Here is a 17,443-nt window from a genome sequence, read left to right as displayed (position 1 = left end):
ATCTACTAGGATGCAATAAGCGTCAGGAAAATGGCTGAGCCGCCATACTGTGTCCCTTTAACGAAGGGATTCCATCCATAAAGTATTACATATCTCAAGAGGTCCCACATATGCAATCGTAATTGATATATGGAATCGGTCCATCCATATATGTTTTAAATTATCGTCACAGTTTTTGAGCAAGTATAAAATATGCAAAGTATGCATATTTTAAGACCGCTGATGGACAGCCAACCAAGAAGGAGACTACTGTACCTATATTTACATTTAGTTCATGTGAAACAATTACACATAACAACAGAACAGATCATATTACATTCTTTGTGTGAGCCGACATCAGCAGCACACCGAGTTCAAGTGCAAATTAAGTAAACAATAACCCTTGGGTTCTTCTACATCAGTCTAGTCAGCTAAGTGTTTTGCGTTCGACTCGGGGAACCCATTTGTGCGTGGCAGCTTTCCACAGTACAGGAGCCAACAGCTGACTCAGAGTGGTGACGCTGAGGACCAGAAGATACACCTGAGAGAGACAACATGAAGACACACTTTGAGTCCCATAGTAACAGTACCTCCCATCCACTCCCAGTCTGATATTCTGTCTGATGTGGATGCCGTGTCCAGTAGAAAGTGAACTGTGTTTAACCCATTCTGACCTGAGATCAGATTCATACGAGGTTTCCACTGGACACACACTGGTCTGATTAACCCATTCTGACCTGAGATCAGATTAAGAAAATGTCAGTCGTTCTTCGAATTTTCAAAAAATAGCAGACCTACAAGCTCGTAGCGCGCCACTCGGTGGCGCGCTATGAGCTTGTAGATCTGCTATTTTTCAATAGGTAAAGCATAACATGATGCTAACACCAAAATGGGTGCCCGGTCAGAATGGGTTAACGGCAGAGTACAAGGTTGTCACCGCGCAGAGTTATGACGAGCCCTACATGCAGACAGTGTGTGGCTCACAAACGATACGCATGCGTACTTTCAACACTTGTTGTATTGTTATTATTTTAGTTATTATTTTATTGTTCGTTTTTTATGTTATAAAATCTTAAAGCATTATGTTATACTTTAGCTATTGAAAAATAGCAGATCTACAAGCTCGTAGCGAGCACGGAGCCCAAACACAACGACCACAATTATGTTATTAACATATTCTACCGTACAGATTGGCCAAAAAACGTTATATATATTGCAGTTTTAAATGAACAGAGGATTTTGACAGTGTCAAAGAGTGTGTCCCAGATTAACCCATTTAGGCCTGACGTATACATTTAACAAATGTCTTCTAAATCATGACAGTCTCCTGAAAAACCTCATGTTTCTATGTCAGTGGTTCTAAATATTTCATGTCAAAGGACCCCCAAAATTATATTGTTCCAGGGACCCCCCTCTCAGAAGCAAAGATTTGAGTTAAAAATGTGCGCCGCATTTTCACGATTTTTCTAAAATAGCAGACCTACAAGCTTGTAGATCTGCTATTTTTCAACAGCTAAAGTGTAACACCATTAAGACGCGCAAACGTGGGAAGCGAACGCAGCTCATACATATTTGGGTTTTTAAGTTTTAAGTTATTTTTAAGTTAAGTTTTTAACTTAGCCATAACCATATAAGGAGTCCCCAAAGCAGCTATACGTCCAAATATGGAGTGTGTTGCATCAATCACAAACAAATCACTCAGCTCCATATATGGGCACAAAGGGGGGACACACGGACACACAGACAGACATGATCTGCTAGGTCTCATAGTAAGTGCTCACTGCAGTTTGCAAATAATGCTTAAAACACCAAAATGGGTTAACCCATCACGGTAGCAGGCCTTTGAGCTCCAGCATACTGACCTCTCTGGAGATGATGCCGGTGCGTCGGGCGCGGCTGCCCAAGACGAAGGAGAACTCGCTGACCTGAGCCAGGCCGGCCGACACGATCCAGCGGATGTGTCGAGAGCCTGTCGGCAAGATGGCCGAAAGCACCAGCACAGCCATGAGGAACTAGGAGCAGATCATCACATACAATAAGAGAAGAGAAGATTTCACTAGCACAGCCATGAGGAACTAGGAGCAGATCATCACATACAATAAGAGAAGAGAAGATTTCACTAGCACAGCCATGAGGAACTAGGAGCAGATCATCACATACAATAAGAGAAGAGAAGATTTCACTAGCACAGCCATGAGGAACTAGGAGCAGATCATCACATACAATAAGAGAAGAGAAGATTTCACTAGCACAGCCATGAGGAACTAGGAGCAGATCATCACGTACAAGAAGAGAACACAGCCATGAGGAACTAGGAGCAGATCATCACGTACAAGAAGAGAAGAGAAGGTTTTTGTAGGAGAGGTAAAGAAATCACCGAGTGGTGCAACCCCCCTCTCTCCCCCCCCCTCCTCTCCTCAGTGCAGCACTAATACTATCTCTCTCTCTCTGTTTCTGGCACAACAGCGCCCCTACTGGTACGGTAGTCATCATAGTCATACTGGTGCTCATGAACAAACGCATACATACTGTAGGCACACACATAGGTGAACACGGACATTGCTGTTCCTTGGAGTGGTTGCACCACTCAAAAAAACCCTGATATTTAGTCACAAGTTCAAGCCATAATAATGGTTTGGGACACACTGTACGAATATTGCAATTACAGGATAAAAATAATCAAAAACTGACCCGAGGGAACACTATACTACTGTACTGTGTACATGTTAGTGAAGGGCAGCATGGTGTGGCTGGTAGACAATGTCAACTGTATGTACAGTACAAGCATGTATGAGTAAATGCCGTGCGTGCGTATGTACAAGCATGTACGGTATGAGTAAATGCAGTGCATGTGTGTGCGCGTGTGTGTAAGAGAACATGGACCTCTGCCATACCTTCATGATGACCAAGGTGAAGGTCAGTACCAGCAGGATGGTGAGTTCGTACAGAACAAACGTAGGGAACACATGGAGACCTGGAGCATTGCACAGAAGAACACACGTCAGATCTTAGCGCTTAGGTCTCACTATGAAACAAGGTACTGAGAACGGAGAGATGCCTCTGCTAAGATGCTAAAGATGAGATCTAACCGATGGAGGCAAAGAAGATGATGGCCAGGAAGTCTCGTATGGGTTCGATGCATCCCAGGACCTCCGCTGTGACCATGTGACCCTGGGTGGAGAGCAGCGCTCCGGCCAGGAAGCAGCCCAGCTCCATGGAGATGTCCAGAGAGTCGGTCACCTAGAAGAGACGGAACGGACCAGAACATAGGATCAGAGAGTCGGTCACCTAGAAGAGACGGAACGGACCAGAACATAGGATCAGAGAGTCGGTCACCTAGAAGAGATGGAACGGACCAGAACATAGGATCAGAGAGTCGGTCACCTAGAAGAGATGGAACGGACCAGAACATAGGATCAGAGAGTCGGTCACCTAGAAGAGAACGGACCAGAACATAGGATCAGAGAGTCGGTCACCTAGAAGAGAAGGAAGAAGGAACGGACCAGAACATAGAATCAATGTCCAGAGAGTCGGTCACCTAGAAGAGAAGGAACGGACCAGAACATAGGATCAGAGAGTCGGTCACCTAGAAGAGACGGAACGGACCAGAACATAGGATCAGAGAGTCGGTCACCTAGAAGAGAACGGACCAGAACATAGGATCAGAGAGTCGGTCACCTAGAAGAGAAGGAAGAAGGAACGGACCAGAACATAGAATCAATGTCCAGAGAGTCGGTCACCTAGAAGAGAAGGAACGGACCAGAACATGGAATCAAAGTGTAGGGAATATAGCAAAAAGTCTCGCTTATGAAAGTCTAAAGCCAGGTTAGGCCTGTCACAATTATTTATTCATATTTGAGATAATCACAATTATTTATTCATATTTGAGATAATCACAATTATTTATTCATATTTGAGATAATCACAATTATTTTGTCTTAATCATTTCCATGTTGATTTTTTTTTTTTTATGTGTCATATCATGTGCATCTTTTGATTACCAGCCAAATTTGTATTCTTTATTTCATAATGTTCCAATGTTCAACGCCACAAACACAATTAAATCATTAATCACAATTATTTGTCAACTTAAACTTGTTTCTTGCTTTAAATTGGCAGCTTGAAGTTGCGAAGGAGGGCCAAAGATCAGAGCACGCTGCATACATACCGTCAGCATGAAGAAGACAAACGCAGTCATCCCCAGCACCAGGATCTCCTTGTTGTCCTTGCTCTCGGCATGCAGTCTCTTGTAGTAGGGGCCGATGAGGAACCTCTTGAGCAAGGCACACAACAGCAACACCGCAGCCAGAGAAACCAGCACTCGTGCCAGGAGGAAGAGCACCCGCAACCCGCTATACAGGAGACTGGTTCACAACACGGAAGCACAAGATTTAGATTAACCCATTCTGACCTGAGATCAGATTCATACGAGGTTTCCACTGGACACACACTGGGTCTGATTAACCCATTCTGACCTGAGATCAGATTCTAAAAAATGTCAGTCGTTCTTCGATTTTTCAAAAAATAGCAGACCTACAAGCTCGTAGCGCGCCACTCGGTGGCACGCTATGAGCTTGTAGATCTGCTATTTTTCAATAGCTAAAGCATAACATGATGCTAACACCAAAATGGGTTTCCGGTCAGAATGGATTAACGATGCCGTGATTTTTTTCCACCCTAAAACATGATGATCAGGTTTTATTTACTATCAAATCGTACATTTTTCTCTGTCAGTCAGTGTGTCACTCAAAATCCCCATACATGGGGAAAGCCTCCATATATGGTGCCCAGGTCTCGTGACATCACTATGTCACTGATGTCGCAATTAAGCCCATATATGAAGATCCCTGATGTCATCAATATTGGCCAGCAACTCCACATCTGACCTCAAACCATTAGATCTCCATATATGGATATATGTCAGAACCTGTTCCATATGTTGATCCTTCCCCATCCATTATTCCTCTTCAATGTCTCCCTTTTGACTGATACCTGTCCATTTAAACTCTAGACGGGCCTGCCCCAAAGTTATTAACGCAGCTTTGCTCCGCTGTGTGTGTGTGATCTGATATTATAGAATTCTTATATTTTATAAGAACTCTATAATAATTAAACGATGGCAAAAATAGAAATAACAGGTTGAAAGTGGCTAAACCGACCTGTCTACGTCCCCACCCTGAGCTTGGGTCAGAGTGGGCATGACCGCAATGAAGAGACCAAGCTGGACGTCCTGCATCACTAGCATCCCCAGGAGAACACTGCTGTAATCCAGCTCACCTGTTACACCCACACCCACACACACACACACACACACACACACACACACACACACACACACACACACACACACACACACACACACACACACACACACACACACACAGTCGTAAGCAGGACAAAGGGGCCTACATCCACAAACAAAGTATATATAATCATTGAATTACTGTAGAGCCTTGGCCTTGCTCTCCTTGTACGGCTTTAACTGAGGTGATCTGTGAAATTGAAGCCATGCGTTTTATGTCTCGTTGTCTCCCCCTCCTGATGGAGAGAGGTAATTGCAACAATGTCCGAACTACAATAAAGATGCCGTGCATCTAGTTGTGGTGTCCAATCCTGTGTCAGATAACGTTGACATTATGAACCAGTAGTTGTACTACTCCACGCCAGGGTTGACATTATGAACCAGTAGTTGTACTACTCCACGCCAGGGTTGACATTATGAACCAGTAGTTGTACTACTCCACGCCAGGGTTGACATTATGAACCAGTAGTTGTACTACTCCTCGCCAGGGTTGACATTATGAACCAGTAGTTGTACTACTCCACGCCAGGGTTGACATTATGAACCAGTAGTTGTACTACTCCTCGCCAGGGTTGACATTATGAACCAGTAGTTGTACTACTCCTCGCCAGGGTTGACATTATGAACCAGTAGTTGTACTACTCCTCGCCAGGGTTGACATTATGAACCAGTAGTTGTACTACTCCACGCCAGGGTTGACATTATGAACCAGTAGTTGTACTACTCCACGCCCAGGGTTGACATTATGAACCAGTAGTTGTACTACTCCTCGCCAGGGTTGACATTATGAACCAGTAGTTGTACTACTCCACGCCAGGGTTGACATTATGAACCAGTAGTTGTACTACTCCACGCCAGGGTTGACATTATGAACCAGTAGTTGTACTACTCCACGCCAGGGTTGACATTATGAACCAGTAGTTGTACTACTCCACGCCAGGGTTGACATTTCTCACAGGATGGAAATCACCTGCACCGTGAAGATTGGTAAAACATGACATGAAACGGGCCAACATAATTTCCACTGTCCTTAGCTGGGGGAGTCTTCTATCACAAATCAGACAGGCAACAAGTAAATCAGATTTAAAAAATAAGGTAAATAAGTAAAGAAATATCTCATGTCACTTGCTTTTGATGATGGTCATTGAACACTGTTTAAAAACTTTCATACTGTAACGGTAGGCTATACTCAAACTGAAATTGTATTCATGGTTGTGATGTTATATTCATTAATCACTTGTTTTATATTTAGTTGTATTTTTATTTTTTTTAACTGTTTTTCTTACAGTCTTGTAAAATGTATTTCAATATGTAATTGTAATGTATTTTATGTGTGGACCCCAGGAAGAGTAGCTGCTACTAAGGTAGTAGCTAATGGGGATCCAAATAAACAAATAGACATTAGGCTTTTGGTCAGACAGAGGCTCTGAGCCACTACTGCTACAATTATCCACTGAAAACAAATCCCGGACTGTATCTTTAAAACATAAAGCGTCTCAACTCTGAGTAAACAAAACAAAATGTCTCTTAAGTTCCGGTACCTTCCCGTTCCCCTCTGGCTCCTCCGGCTAAGAAGCGTGACACCAGGGGCGTGCTGGACAGTGAGAGACACGTGGAGATGAAGACCGTCTGGGTGGGCCGAATATGCAGGACCTGTCCCCATAACAGCCCCGCCCCCACCATCAGCAGGCTCAGGTAACATGTTCCCTGCACTGATGTCTTCCACACCTGTGGAAATATCCGTAGAAACAGATATTATTATTACGTACCAGCGGTATAGAGCGTCGCAGTCCCGCCCCCTTTCATGGCAACGCCAGGCCCAGGAAATGAATCCCAATGCATTTTCCTCATCGACATTTCAAAACGTATTTATTTAAAGACCTTTTAAGCGTCGTACGAAGCCAACTCTTATCATGACAAATCATGACAACACACACAATATTTTAGACCAAACAAATAATTACAAAGAAGAAAAACAACAAAAAAAGTGTTGTAACCTGCCGTTTATTTCTACTTTCTAATTCTTTGTTTGGCCCGAATATTTTAGTTTATTGTCATGATTTGTCACGACAAGAGTTGGCTTTGTCCGCGACGTAAACGTCTTTAAATAAATACTTTCTGAAAAGTCTATGAGGAAAATGAACGGGGATTTATTTTCCGGGTCTCTCTACGCTTTATTGAGCTGGTGATGTATGTATATAACTGGTGGGCAGGAGTGAATTCAGCTCGCTTTAAATAATACAAGTATAATGCAAAGTAGAATCTCTTCAGCTCCTGTAAATGGTGCCTTTCCATTGCATAGAACTGGCTCAACTCTACTTAACTGTAAAACATTAAATTGGCATCAACCTCTGTCAAGGCAAGACTAGGCAAGGCAACTTAATTTGTGCATGTTTATTTAAACAACAAGGCAATTCAATGTTCTTTACACAAAAGATTAAGCAAAGGAAATGGTGATGGTTCCAAGCGAGCTCTGGCATAAAGGTGATGTTAAAACACTGTGTGTGAAATACTGAGAGAGAGAATAAAATTGTTACTATAGCAGGATAAAGTGCTAGTGGGCATCGCTATGACAACTAGCTATATTGACAGGGTCTGTCGAATCGAGTTGAGCCAGTTCTATGGAATGGAAAAGTGCCATAAGAGGTCAAAGTGACAAATACTATAAAAAAAAATGTTTTGTACGTATCCTCCAGTTGACTTTAACCTGGAAAGATAGACATCCATTTCCAGCAGAAAACAAGGGGAGCAAGAATGCAGGGGAATATACGTAGGATAACATGAGGTTTGTTCACCTTGTGCAGGCGTTCTGGGGAGAACTCCAATCCGACCATGAAGAGAGTAAAGAAAACTCCCAACTCCCCTAGAGTCTCCACCTGAACCATAGACTGTAAGGCAAAGAGAAACGTTACAGTGTTACAATAGTTGCTTATAGACAAGAAGCTCCAGTATATCATTCTTATCGCTTTCTGTGGTTGGCAAACAAATGGAAAGAAAAGCATCTCCCAAATGACGGGAGCATTGCAATGCATAGTGCTCAATAAACCCCAAGAAATTACATCTGACCACAAAAGATCACAGGATCTATTGAATGTGACAAACTGACATATTGAGCCTATACACACAGTATAAGCCTTCTCCCAGTAGGCTACCTTCACATTCAGTAGATCCTGTGATCTTTATTAGGACTATAGTAAATAATACAAAAATAAATCACCATATTTAGCCCCATGCTCGAATGCCCCCCCTGTCAAAAAGAGCTAAAATCCCTAAAACGAAAGAAAGCAGCAAATGAAAAAGAATTTACACTCATCTTTTACTTTCTCTAATAACAACCTAAAACATGAACCGTGGTTGAAAGAAACTAAAGTTGTCCTTTTTAAAGTCGAAACTACTTCAACTTCACTCCAGGTCCAGGTCCATGTCAGATGTTACTCCCATTCTGGACGGGAACCCGTTTTGGTGTTTTAACTAAGCATTATGTTATACTTTAGCTATTGAAAAATCGTGAAAATGTGGCGCAAAATTGGAATATTTTTTAATATAACGTTTTTAACTCAAATCTTTGCTCCTGGGGGGTGTCCCTGAAACAACATATTTTCAGATGGGGGTCGGCGACCAAATACAGATAATATTTGAGGTCCTTGACGTGAAAAAGGTTGAGCACCACCGACATAGAAACATGGGTTTTTCTGAAAACTGTCCCATCTAGTCACACAAGCACCTGTGCATGCCAACAACCCCCCCCAAACACACACACACACACACACACACACACACACACACACACACACACACACACACACACACCTTGATGCTGTTGAGTCCAGAGGGTCCTAATAGGACACCACAGATGATGTACCCAAACATGGGCGGGAGACCCACCAGAGAACAGAGCCAACCGCAGGGCAAGGACAGCATCACCACTGACACCAGGTCCTAGACACACACACACACACACACACACACACACACACACACACACACACACACACACACACACACACACACACACACTTGAATTATTTTATTTGGATCTGCACAAGAGGCGTAATACAATAGACCCAAACACTGATCAGAATTAGGTTATACATTATATGGTCCAACCAGATATAGCTGCTGCACATGCTTAACACACAGAGGGAAAAGAAACATATATATAACATTGATGACATATATACTATTACTTGACACTACTGTACTAGACAGGATGTTTGTTTTGGGTTTTTTTAAGCCACAAATGAAACAACGCCTTCTCCAGATAGACAGACTGCCCATAGTAGCTGAGACAGAACAGTATTTAGCCAGCTTTTTTGCACACACACACACACACACACACACACACACACACACACACACACACACACACACACACACACACACACACACACACACACACACACACACACACACACAAGTAGATGCTCAAACTTGGGAAACTCAAAAAATAACACAGAGCAAATACTTTACTGACTGAACAAGGGCAACAGAGGAGCAGCAAGTGCCAAAACGTCAATGTCAATTTACATTATTACTCCCACAAGTGGGAAATGCATGTGAGACAGGGATTTCAGAGATGTATATAAAGTGTAGTATCTAGTAAACCAAGTAAGTTATGGCTACGGCGAGTTATTTACTGAAGCCAGAGCGGTAAGTACAAACCTACTTCTGTGGTGGCGAAAATGCATATAAACACTATGGTATTGATCAATGTAATGAAGCCTATATACCAGCAGATGATACTTAACACTCTAATTACCACCTGTTCCTCACTGACAAACTCATTAGAGACTGCCGACTCATGTAAAACCTATTTCAAACTGTGTGAGTTAACTATAGAATAGAGTCCATTTAAGGAAATGACCATCTCTTGTTACTCCTGAAACTCTGTACACTGCTGAAAGTATAAAATATGTGTGGAGGGGCGTGCGGAGGGAAGCTCTGGAGGGAGACACTAGTCTGTGTGTGGAGAGGGGTGCGGAGGGAAGCTCTGGAGGGAGACACTAGTCTCTCTGGTGTGATGACATATACAATAAAGGAATGGAGTTTGAATCCTGATGGTTGAGTCTTGCATCTTCTTAATTTGTTTAACCCATTCTGACCCGAGATCAGATTCATACGAGGTTTCCACTGGACACACACTGGTCTGATTAACCCATTCTGACCTGAGATCAGATTTTAAAAAATGTCAGTCGCTCTTCGAATTTCTCAAAAATAGCAGACCTACAAGCTCGTAGCGCGCCACTCGGTGGCGCGCTATGAGCTTGTAGATCTGCTATTTTTCAATAGCTAAAGCATAACATGATGCTAACACCAAAATGGGTGCCCGGTCAGAATGGGTTAAGCTGCCATTACACTACACACTACAGAGCAGTGGTTGAGCAACTGGCGGCCAGGGGGCCACATGCGGCCCCCACCTTCACTTAATGCCAGGTTAATGTCAGAATACTACTTAAAAAAATAGCAAAGATTCAAGATTTCTATTCGAATATAGCAAAAATAGCCGATCTGCAAGCTCAAAACGCCGTGTTTTGAGCTTGTAGATCGGCTATTTTTGCTACGACAGTATATGGCCCTAGGGAGTGAGTGTGGAAATATAGTGGCCCTCTCCATCGTCAAAGTAGCCCACCGCTGCTACAGAGAGTCTTAGACCCTCTATTTGGTTACGTTAATATCTGAGGACATCTAGGTAAGGTAGTATAGGAACACACAGACGACGCAAGGTACGGTAGGAGGTAAAGACTGACCTTAATGAAGTGGTGATCTGCTCTTGGCATGGTTGAGTCTCGCGGTTTGGTCAGCACATACTGGTTGTTCTGGGAGTCGATGAGCATGCTCAGGCCCAGGTCGTCTTCCACTTCTCTCCTTCTGGAGACGTTTTTCCTCTTCCCTCCGTCCTCCTCGTAATCGTCCACGCGCAGCACGGCCTCCACGTTCACGCCCCTCATCTACACAGCACTGCCGTTATTATTATAGCTCTTTCTTTCCTCATTTGCATCTCACGCTATACACATTTTCATAGTTTTATTTGTTTTCATCGTTCCAAAATTTTGGTTCGTCGTTTTGTTTATTCCGTTTGCAAATAAACCAGATTGTCACTCAATGAAGTTCTTGTCCTCTGCTGACCTGTTTGTTATAGTCAAATGGAGTTCACATTGTCCTCTGCTGACCTGTTTGTTATAGTCAAATGGAGTTCACATTGTCCTCTGCTGACCTGTTTGTTATAGTCAAATGGAGTTCATATTGTCCTCTGCTGACCTGTTTGTTATAGTTCATATTGTCTCTGCTGACCTGTTTGTTATAGTCATATTGTCCTCTGCTGACCTGTTTGTTATAGTTCATATTGTCCTCTGCTGACCTGTTTGTTATAGTTCATATTGTCTCTGCTGACCTGTTTGTTGTAGTCAAAGGCGTGCTCCTCTATCTCCTCCTCCAGGCGGTCAGCCGCCCTGCGGACGTCCTCCAGGATCTCGTCCAACATGGACAGGGTCTTGTTCTGAGCCTCGGCCATCTTTAAGGCTTCCTGCTGGTGCTTTTCAGCGGCCACTAGTTCCACATACTCCTGCTCCTCCTGAAAGACACCGACGAACACATGGGTCAAGATGAGGCCATTGAGGCACACTGAGAGAAACAACGTTAACGTTAACAACGTTCTTGACAGACATTCAGACAACATGTATAGCAAGTCACTTTTTAACAGCTTATTATAAAGGATAGAACATCAGTAAGATAAGATCTTACAAGTGATGGTAATTGAGTAGTATTATGCTCACAAACCTAACTATTTTTGGGGAGCAACACCATCGTAAGATGAAGTATGTCTCATTGTTCAGGCTGTCAGTTGAGGCAATGAATGTAGATTATCATCCAGGCATTTCAGTCTGGACAAATAATATTTGCAGCTCTTACTGCATAAATAAAGCAACAATAATACAGAAAGCATGATTTCTTCCTTACTCAACAGTGTAATTACAATAGAAAATAAATGAGTGTGCCTCACTACAAATAAATACTTTCACAACCCTTAACTCAAATACACCAGAGTAAAGGCCAAGTGTGGACAAGGACGGACACATGCACACCGCACAGACGAACAGTCTGGTGAGACGCAGGAGGACACTAGGCAGGACACATGCACACCGCACAGACGAACAGTCTGGTGAGACGCAGGAGGACACTAGGCAGGACACATGCACACCGCACAGACGAACAGTCTGGTGAGACGTAGGAGGACACTAGGCAGGACACATGCACACCGCACAGACGAACAGTCTGGTGAGACGCAGGAGGACACTAGGACAGTCTGGTGAGATGCAGGAGGACACTAGGACAGTCTGGTGAGACGTAGGAGGACACTAGGACAGTCTGGTGAGACGTAGGAGGACACTAGGACAGTCTGGTGAGACGTAGGAGGACACTAGGACAGTCTGGTGAGACGTAGGAGGACACTAGGACAGTCTGGTGAGACGTAGGAGGACACTAGGCAGGAGGCAAACCATAGTCCTAGAGACCTCCCAGTGCCTGCTGTCCCCCCAAGAACACACAAGGCAGAGAGAGCTTCCTACTAGTTCTGGCAGGGGAGAAAGGACAGTGGGCGGGTCCGCGTGGGGGGGGGCGTGCCCTGGGCGTGGTGGTTGCTGAGGTGTGGTCAGCACTGGTTTGTTGCACCTGACCGGCAGGTTTCGAACCACAGCCTGTTGGCCGGGTGTGGCCTTCTCTCCCGGGGGTGGTTGTCTGCCTCGGTGATGGCTGCGAGTGGGGTGCCCCTCCGTGGACTTGTCTATAGCTGGAAGCCTGGAGGAGAGGGGCAGTGACTTGGCCAATCACTGCTGACCCGCCAACTAGAGAGTGTAGTAGTGGTTGAGGGTTGAAACACTCCAAGAAGGTTGGAGACCACCTGATGACCTCTCCTCCAGGCCAAGGCATTATTATCCATTAGAAATGGATTATATTCGCATCTTTGATGTATTTACAAACAAAACGTCTATACTTCCTTGGCTCGTCATTACTGGACCTTGGTTGGGTTGTCTGTGACAACCTGCTGTGGCCACAAGTGTTTTTTTTAAATCGTGAAAATGTGGCGGAAATTTGGAACGTTTTTAACTCAAATCTTTGCTTCTGGGGGAGTCCCTGGAACAACATATTTTCAGATGGGGGTCGGAGGCCAATTACATATCATTTTTGGGGTTCTTGACATGAAATATTGAACACCACTGAAAACTGGAGGATTTAGAAGACATTTTTTTAAATTTCGACGTCAGGCCTAAATGGGATAAACTGAACAAATCTCCACACGTATACAACGACGTATTATCACTCAACCTGGCCCTGAGCTCACTTTGATGGCTGCCTCCCTGAGGGCCTCCAGTCTCTGTCGGCTGCTCTCCTTAACGTTGACCACGTCTCTGTAGTCGCCCTGCAGCGCCCTCTGCAGGCCATGGACCGCTTGGAAGACTGAGCGCTCGCTCTCGTTCAGCTCTTTTTGGAACACCTCCAGAGTGTGCACCTGATAGGACATAGGGCATAGGGCATAGGACATAGGGCATAGGACATAGGGCATAGGGCAGAGGACATAGGGCATAGGACATAGGGCATAGGGCATAGGACATAGGACATAGGACATAGGGCATAGGACATAGGACATAGGACATAGGGCATAGGACATACAACACATGGAACACATGGAACCTCCTCCCACTTCCTCATAAACTCTCTCGCAAACATTTTTACTAGTTGACTAGTTTACTCGACTAGTTTTTTTTTTTTTTGGGGGGGGGGGGGGGAATAAATATTTGTACATATTTGAAACTGTGTACATTGGTGACTAGAACTATAATCTACCTGATCTTGAGGCCTACAAAATCGGGGAAAAGAATTGAACTGGTATGATTTAAAATGCAGTTGTGGCAAACAAATTTCTGCATATAAGATGAGGCAGAGAGACTTTGTTCATATTTTTTAGTTATTCATAGTCTGGTTCCTACTTGATTCAAGATTCAAGATTCAATAATTGATTTGCCATGTCAGCAAGTTGATAGGAATTTGTCTTGGTTCATACTCAACATATACAGACAACCATAGATACAAAAACAAGAAGGACAATACAATACAAAAACCAGCAGCATAGGAAATTAAATTCAGTGCTGTATGCATATTGCTACAAGTTCAGATGTCTAATGGCTACGAGGTAAGTGCTATCTCTGAAGCGAGATGTTGAGCTCTGGATACTTCTATATCTCCTGCCTGATGGGAGGAGATTGAAGAGGTAATGTGCAGGATGGGAGTTGTCTGCAATGATTTTTTTTTGACTAACTTTTTTGACTAACTTAGGAACTTACTTGGAAGAGCTTCTCGGGTTCTGAAAGTGACTTGTCTCCTCCCACAGCGTCTGCTGCTACAGCTAGCTTCCGGACCACCACGTTCTTCTGCCGCAGGAGACCCACCAGCCGCTTGCAGTTGTTGGCCAGCCAGCTGCGGCCCCCCGTGGCCCCCAGAGTGGCCCCTCGACCCCGGTGAAGCTTAATGGCATGCTGGGCTACCTGCTCCCTCTGCAGCGTGGCGAGAGCTCCCACCAGCGCCCCCGCCAGGCCGAGGCACAGCAGTGCACGCACAACCTGCATCCAATCCTCAATACTTCTGTCGCATTAAGAAGAGAGTCGATAGATCAATACAGAAAGAAGAGAGAGGATGTGGAGAGAAAGTTAGAGAGCTGACCAGAGATCCTACCTACACAGCTCATGTGACGTGTTAGCTCGCAATCTGAGGAGACAGATTAGTCTTTGGGGTGTGGTCCATTATACAGCTTACAATACAGGCAATACAATGAGGCAGCGGTGGCCGAACGGTTTTGCGGAGCGGTCTTGATATCGGAAGGTCGCTAGTTCGTATCCCCGGACCGGCACGTTAAAATTAACACCGCTGAAGTGCCCTTGGACAAGGCATTGAACCTCTACCATGAAATGTTCTATGAGCAGGGCCTGGCTGTAAACAAGTTCTTGAGCTTAGTCCAGTTACCCTGGGTAAACATAGTACCTTTCCTTTCCTTTCAGCCTACAATACAATCACTGTATGAATACCAGTACAAGCTGAAACAAACATGTATTCTGGGATCTAATGAGCACCTCAAACACAACTATCAACAACTTAATAACACCGAACTAACTGGTTTGAGTCTGTTTATCTCAATGCCTCCTGTATAGTCCAATCCACTTTTAAAGGGCGTATCTTTCTCCACCATGAATGTCATGTCCTGCAATGCATTGTATTCTACATTACGCATTAACTACAGTTGACTAATGATTTAATTCCATTTGGAATTTAAACAAGTTAAACCTGTACCTCTGTGAGCATGGATCTTATTCTCCGAAACACTCCACTGTCCCTTTTCGAATGACTGGACTGCAGCTACTCAGCAGCCACTCACTGGCACCAAAATCAATGAACTCACTGTTCTGAAATACACACAGAGAGAGACAGACACACACAGAGAGAGAGAGAGAGAGAGAGAGAGAGAGAGAGAGCAACATGTCATTAGTCCTTCCTAAATAAGTTGTTTAAGTACCTCACATTCTCAGTTCAACTTGTTTGTACATGTCTAGGACGACATAGGCAAAGCATTATAGCCTAATTAGTTCTTCAGTAATACTACTTCACACTGGTCAGCAAAAATGTAAACTTTGAAGACCCTAACAGGAGCCCTCATACAAGGTTTCTGCGACTATGCATGCACCTCATGGTACCAAAGCAACTTAAAACAAGGCTCCAGACATCCCAAAACAAACTGATCAGGCTACTATACTTGGCCTAACTCCCAGAACCGACCTCACCCCTGCTCATTTTGATAGGTTGGAATGACTTAGGGTTAGGGGCAGCGGTGGCCGAACGGTTTGCGGAGCGGTCTTGATATCAGAAGGTCGCTAGTTCGTATCCCCGGACCAGCACGTTAAAATTACCGCCGCTGAAGTGCCCTTGGACAAGGCATTGAACCTCTACCATGAAATGTTCTATGAGCAGGGCCTGGCTGTAAACAAGTTCTTGAGCTTAGTCCAGTTACCCTGGGTAAACATAGTACCTTTCCTTTCCTCATGGTACCAAAGCAACTTAAAACAAGGCTCCAGACATCCCAAAACAAACTGGTCAGGCTACTACTTGGTCTAACTCCCAGAACCCACCTCACCCTTGCTCATTTTGATAGGTTGGAATGGCTTAGGGTTGATGACAGAATACAGCAACTTGCAATGGGCCTGGTCTTCATGATTCGCTACACTACTAAGATACCCATGTACCTGTCAAAATACTACCTGAATGTCAACGTAGTCCATGATCACAACACCAGAGGCAGTTTCACAAACCACGTTCAACCCAGATTGGGCTCAAACAAAGGGTTAAACTCATTTAGCTCCCATGCCACTAAAATGTGGAACGCCCTACTACGCCCTAGGCTAACAGCCGTAAAGAAATGGGAATCCCTAAACTCCTTCAAAACCGGTCTCAAAGAGCACTTACGGGCGGCTGCAATTTGAAACTATGGCCCCTATAAAAACGTTTTCTGTTTTTATCTTCTTAGTAGATTTTGTATTGACCTGTACTTTCGTTGAACTGTTCATTCTACAAACTGTTATTTTCAATCAATCAATCACACAACCACTTCTTTGTACATGTCTAGGCCAACATGGGCAACACGTACATTGCCTATATCCTAATATACTTGAAGAGAATAAATAAACATTATCACATGAATTAAAGTTGAATTAAAGTTAGGTTCTTAACTGAATAATATAAGTCCCATATGTTTAGAATGCATTTATTCAGCATATCTTGCCGACAGTAGATTCCACACACAGGAAAACTCTCAACCAAACAAACATGCAGGCAACAACATCACAGACTCAGAATCAGTTTATGTGTAAACACAAACAGAATGTAATAACATAGTAGTAAAAAAAAAACTGTCTATCCCAGAAACGAACCGTACGTATACATGCATTGCAGATACATATAATGTAAACTAAACTATAGTGTTAATATAAGACTATATAGCTATAGCTAGTAGCTATGCCTACCTGTTATGTCTGCTTGGCTCTGAGGCTCCAGTCAGTGCGAATGAGGAAGCAAAACAATCATGCTCCTTGTGTGCCACACCAGCAGCACCCTCCGCCCTCC

General features: G+C 43.9%; 1 protein-coding gene across 4 annotated transcripts; it reads right to left on the bottom strand.

Moving 5' to 3' along the window:
- Nucleotides 1-381: 381 nt before the first annotated feature.
- Nucleotides 382-17,430, bottom strand: tmco3 (transmembrane and coiled-coil domains 3). Of its 4 annotated transcripts, none has more exons than XM_080765881.1 (15): nt 17,344-17,430; nt 15,614-15,732; nt 14,620-14,914; nt 13,620-13,787; nt 11,673-11,852; nt 11,029-11,229; nt 9,092-9,220; nt 8,077-8,169; nt 6,823-7,009; nt 5,139-5,256; nt 4,148-4,343; nt 3,069-3,219; nt 2,874-2,953; nt 1,842-1,991; nt 382-520 (listed from the first exon to the last, which is right to left on the bottom strand). In XM_080765881.1, the coding sequence occupies exons 3-15, from the start codon at nt 14,899-14,901 to the stop codon at nt 407-409; spliced, it is 2,049 nt and encodes a 682-aa protein (XP_080622007.1). In that variant the 5' UTR covers nt 14,902-14,914; nt 15,614-15,732; nt 17,344-17,430; the 3' UTR covers nt 382-406. The 4 variants fall into 4 exon arrangements, with proteins under 4 accessions (XP_080622007.1, XP_080622005.1, XP_080622008.1 ...); XM_080765879.1 differs by having other exon boundaries at nt 14,620-14,917; nt 15,620-15,732; XM_080765882.1 differs by having other exon boundaries at nt 4,148-4,331; nt 14,620-14,917; nt 15,620-15,732.
- Nucleotides 17,431-17,443: the final 13 nt, after the last annotated feature.

Source organism: Protomyctophum bolini (genome assembly GCF_963924005.1).
Source record: "Protomyctophum bolini genome assembly, chromosome: 1".
NCBI lineage: Eukaryota > Metazoa > Chordata > Actinopteri > Myctophiformes > Myctophidae > Protomyctophum > Protomyctophum bolini.
The sequence above is the reverse complement of the archived record's forward strand: the minus strand, read 5'-3'. Positions and strand labels throughout refer to the sequence as shown.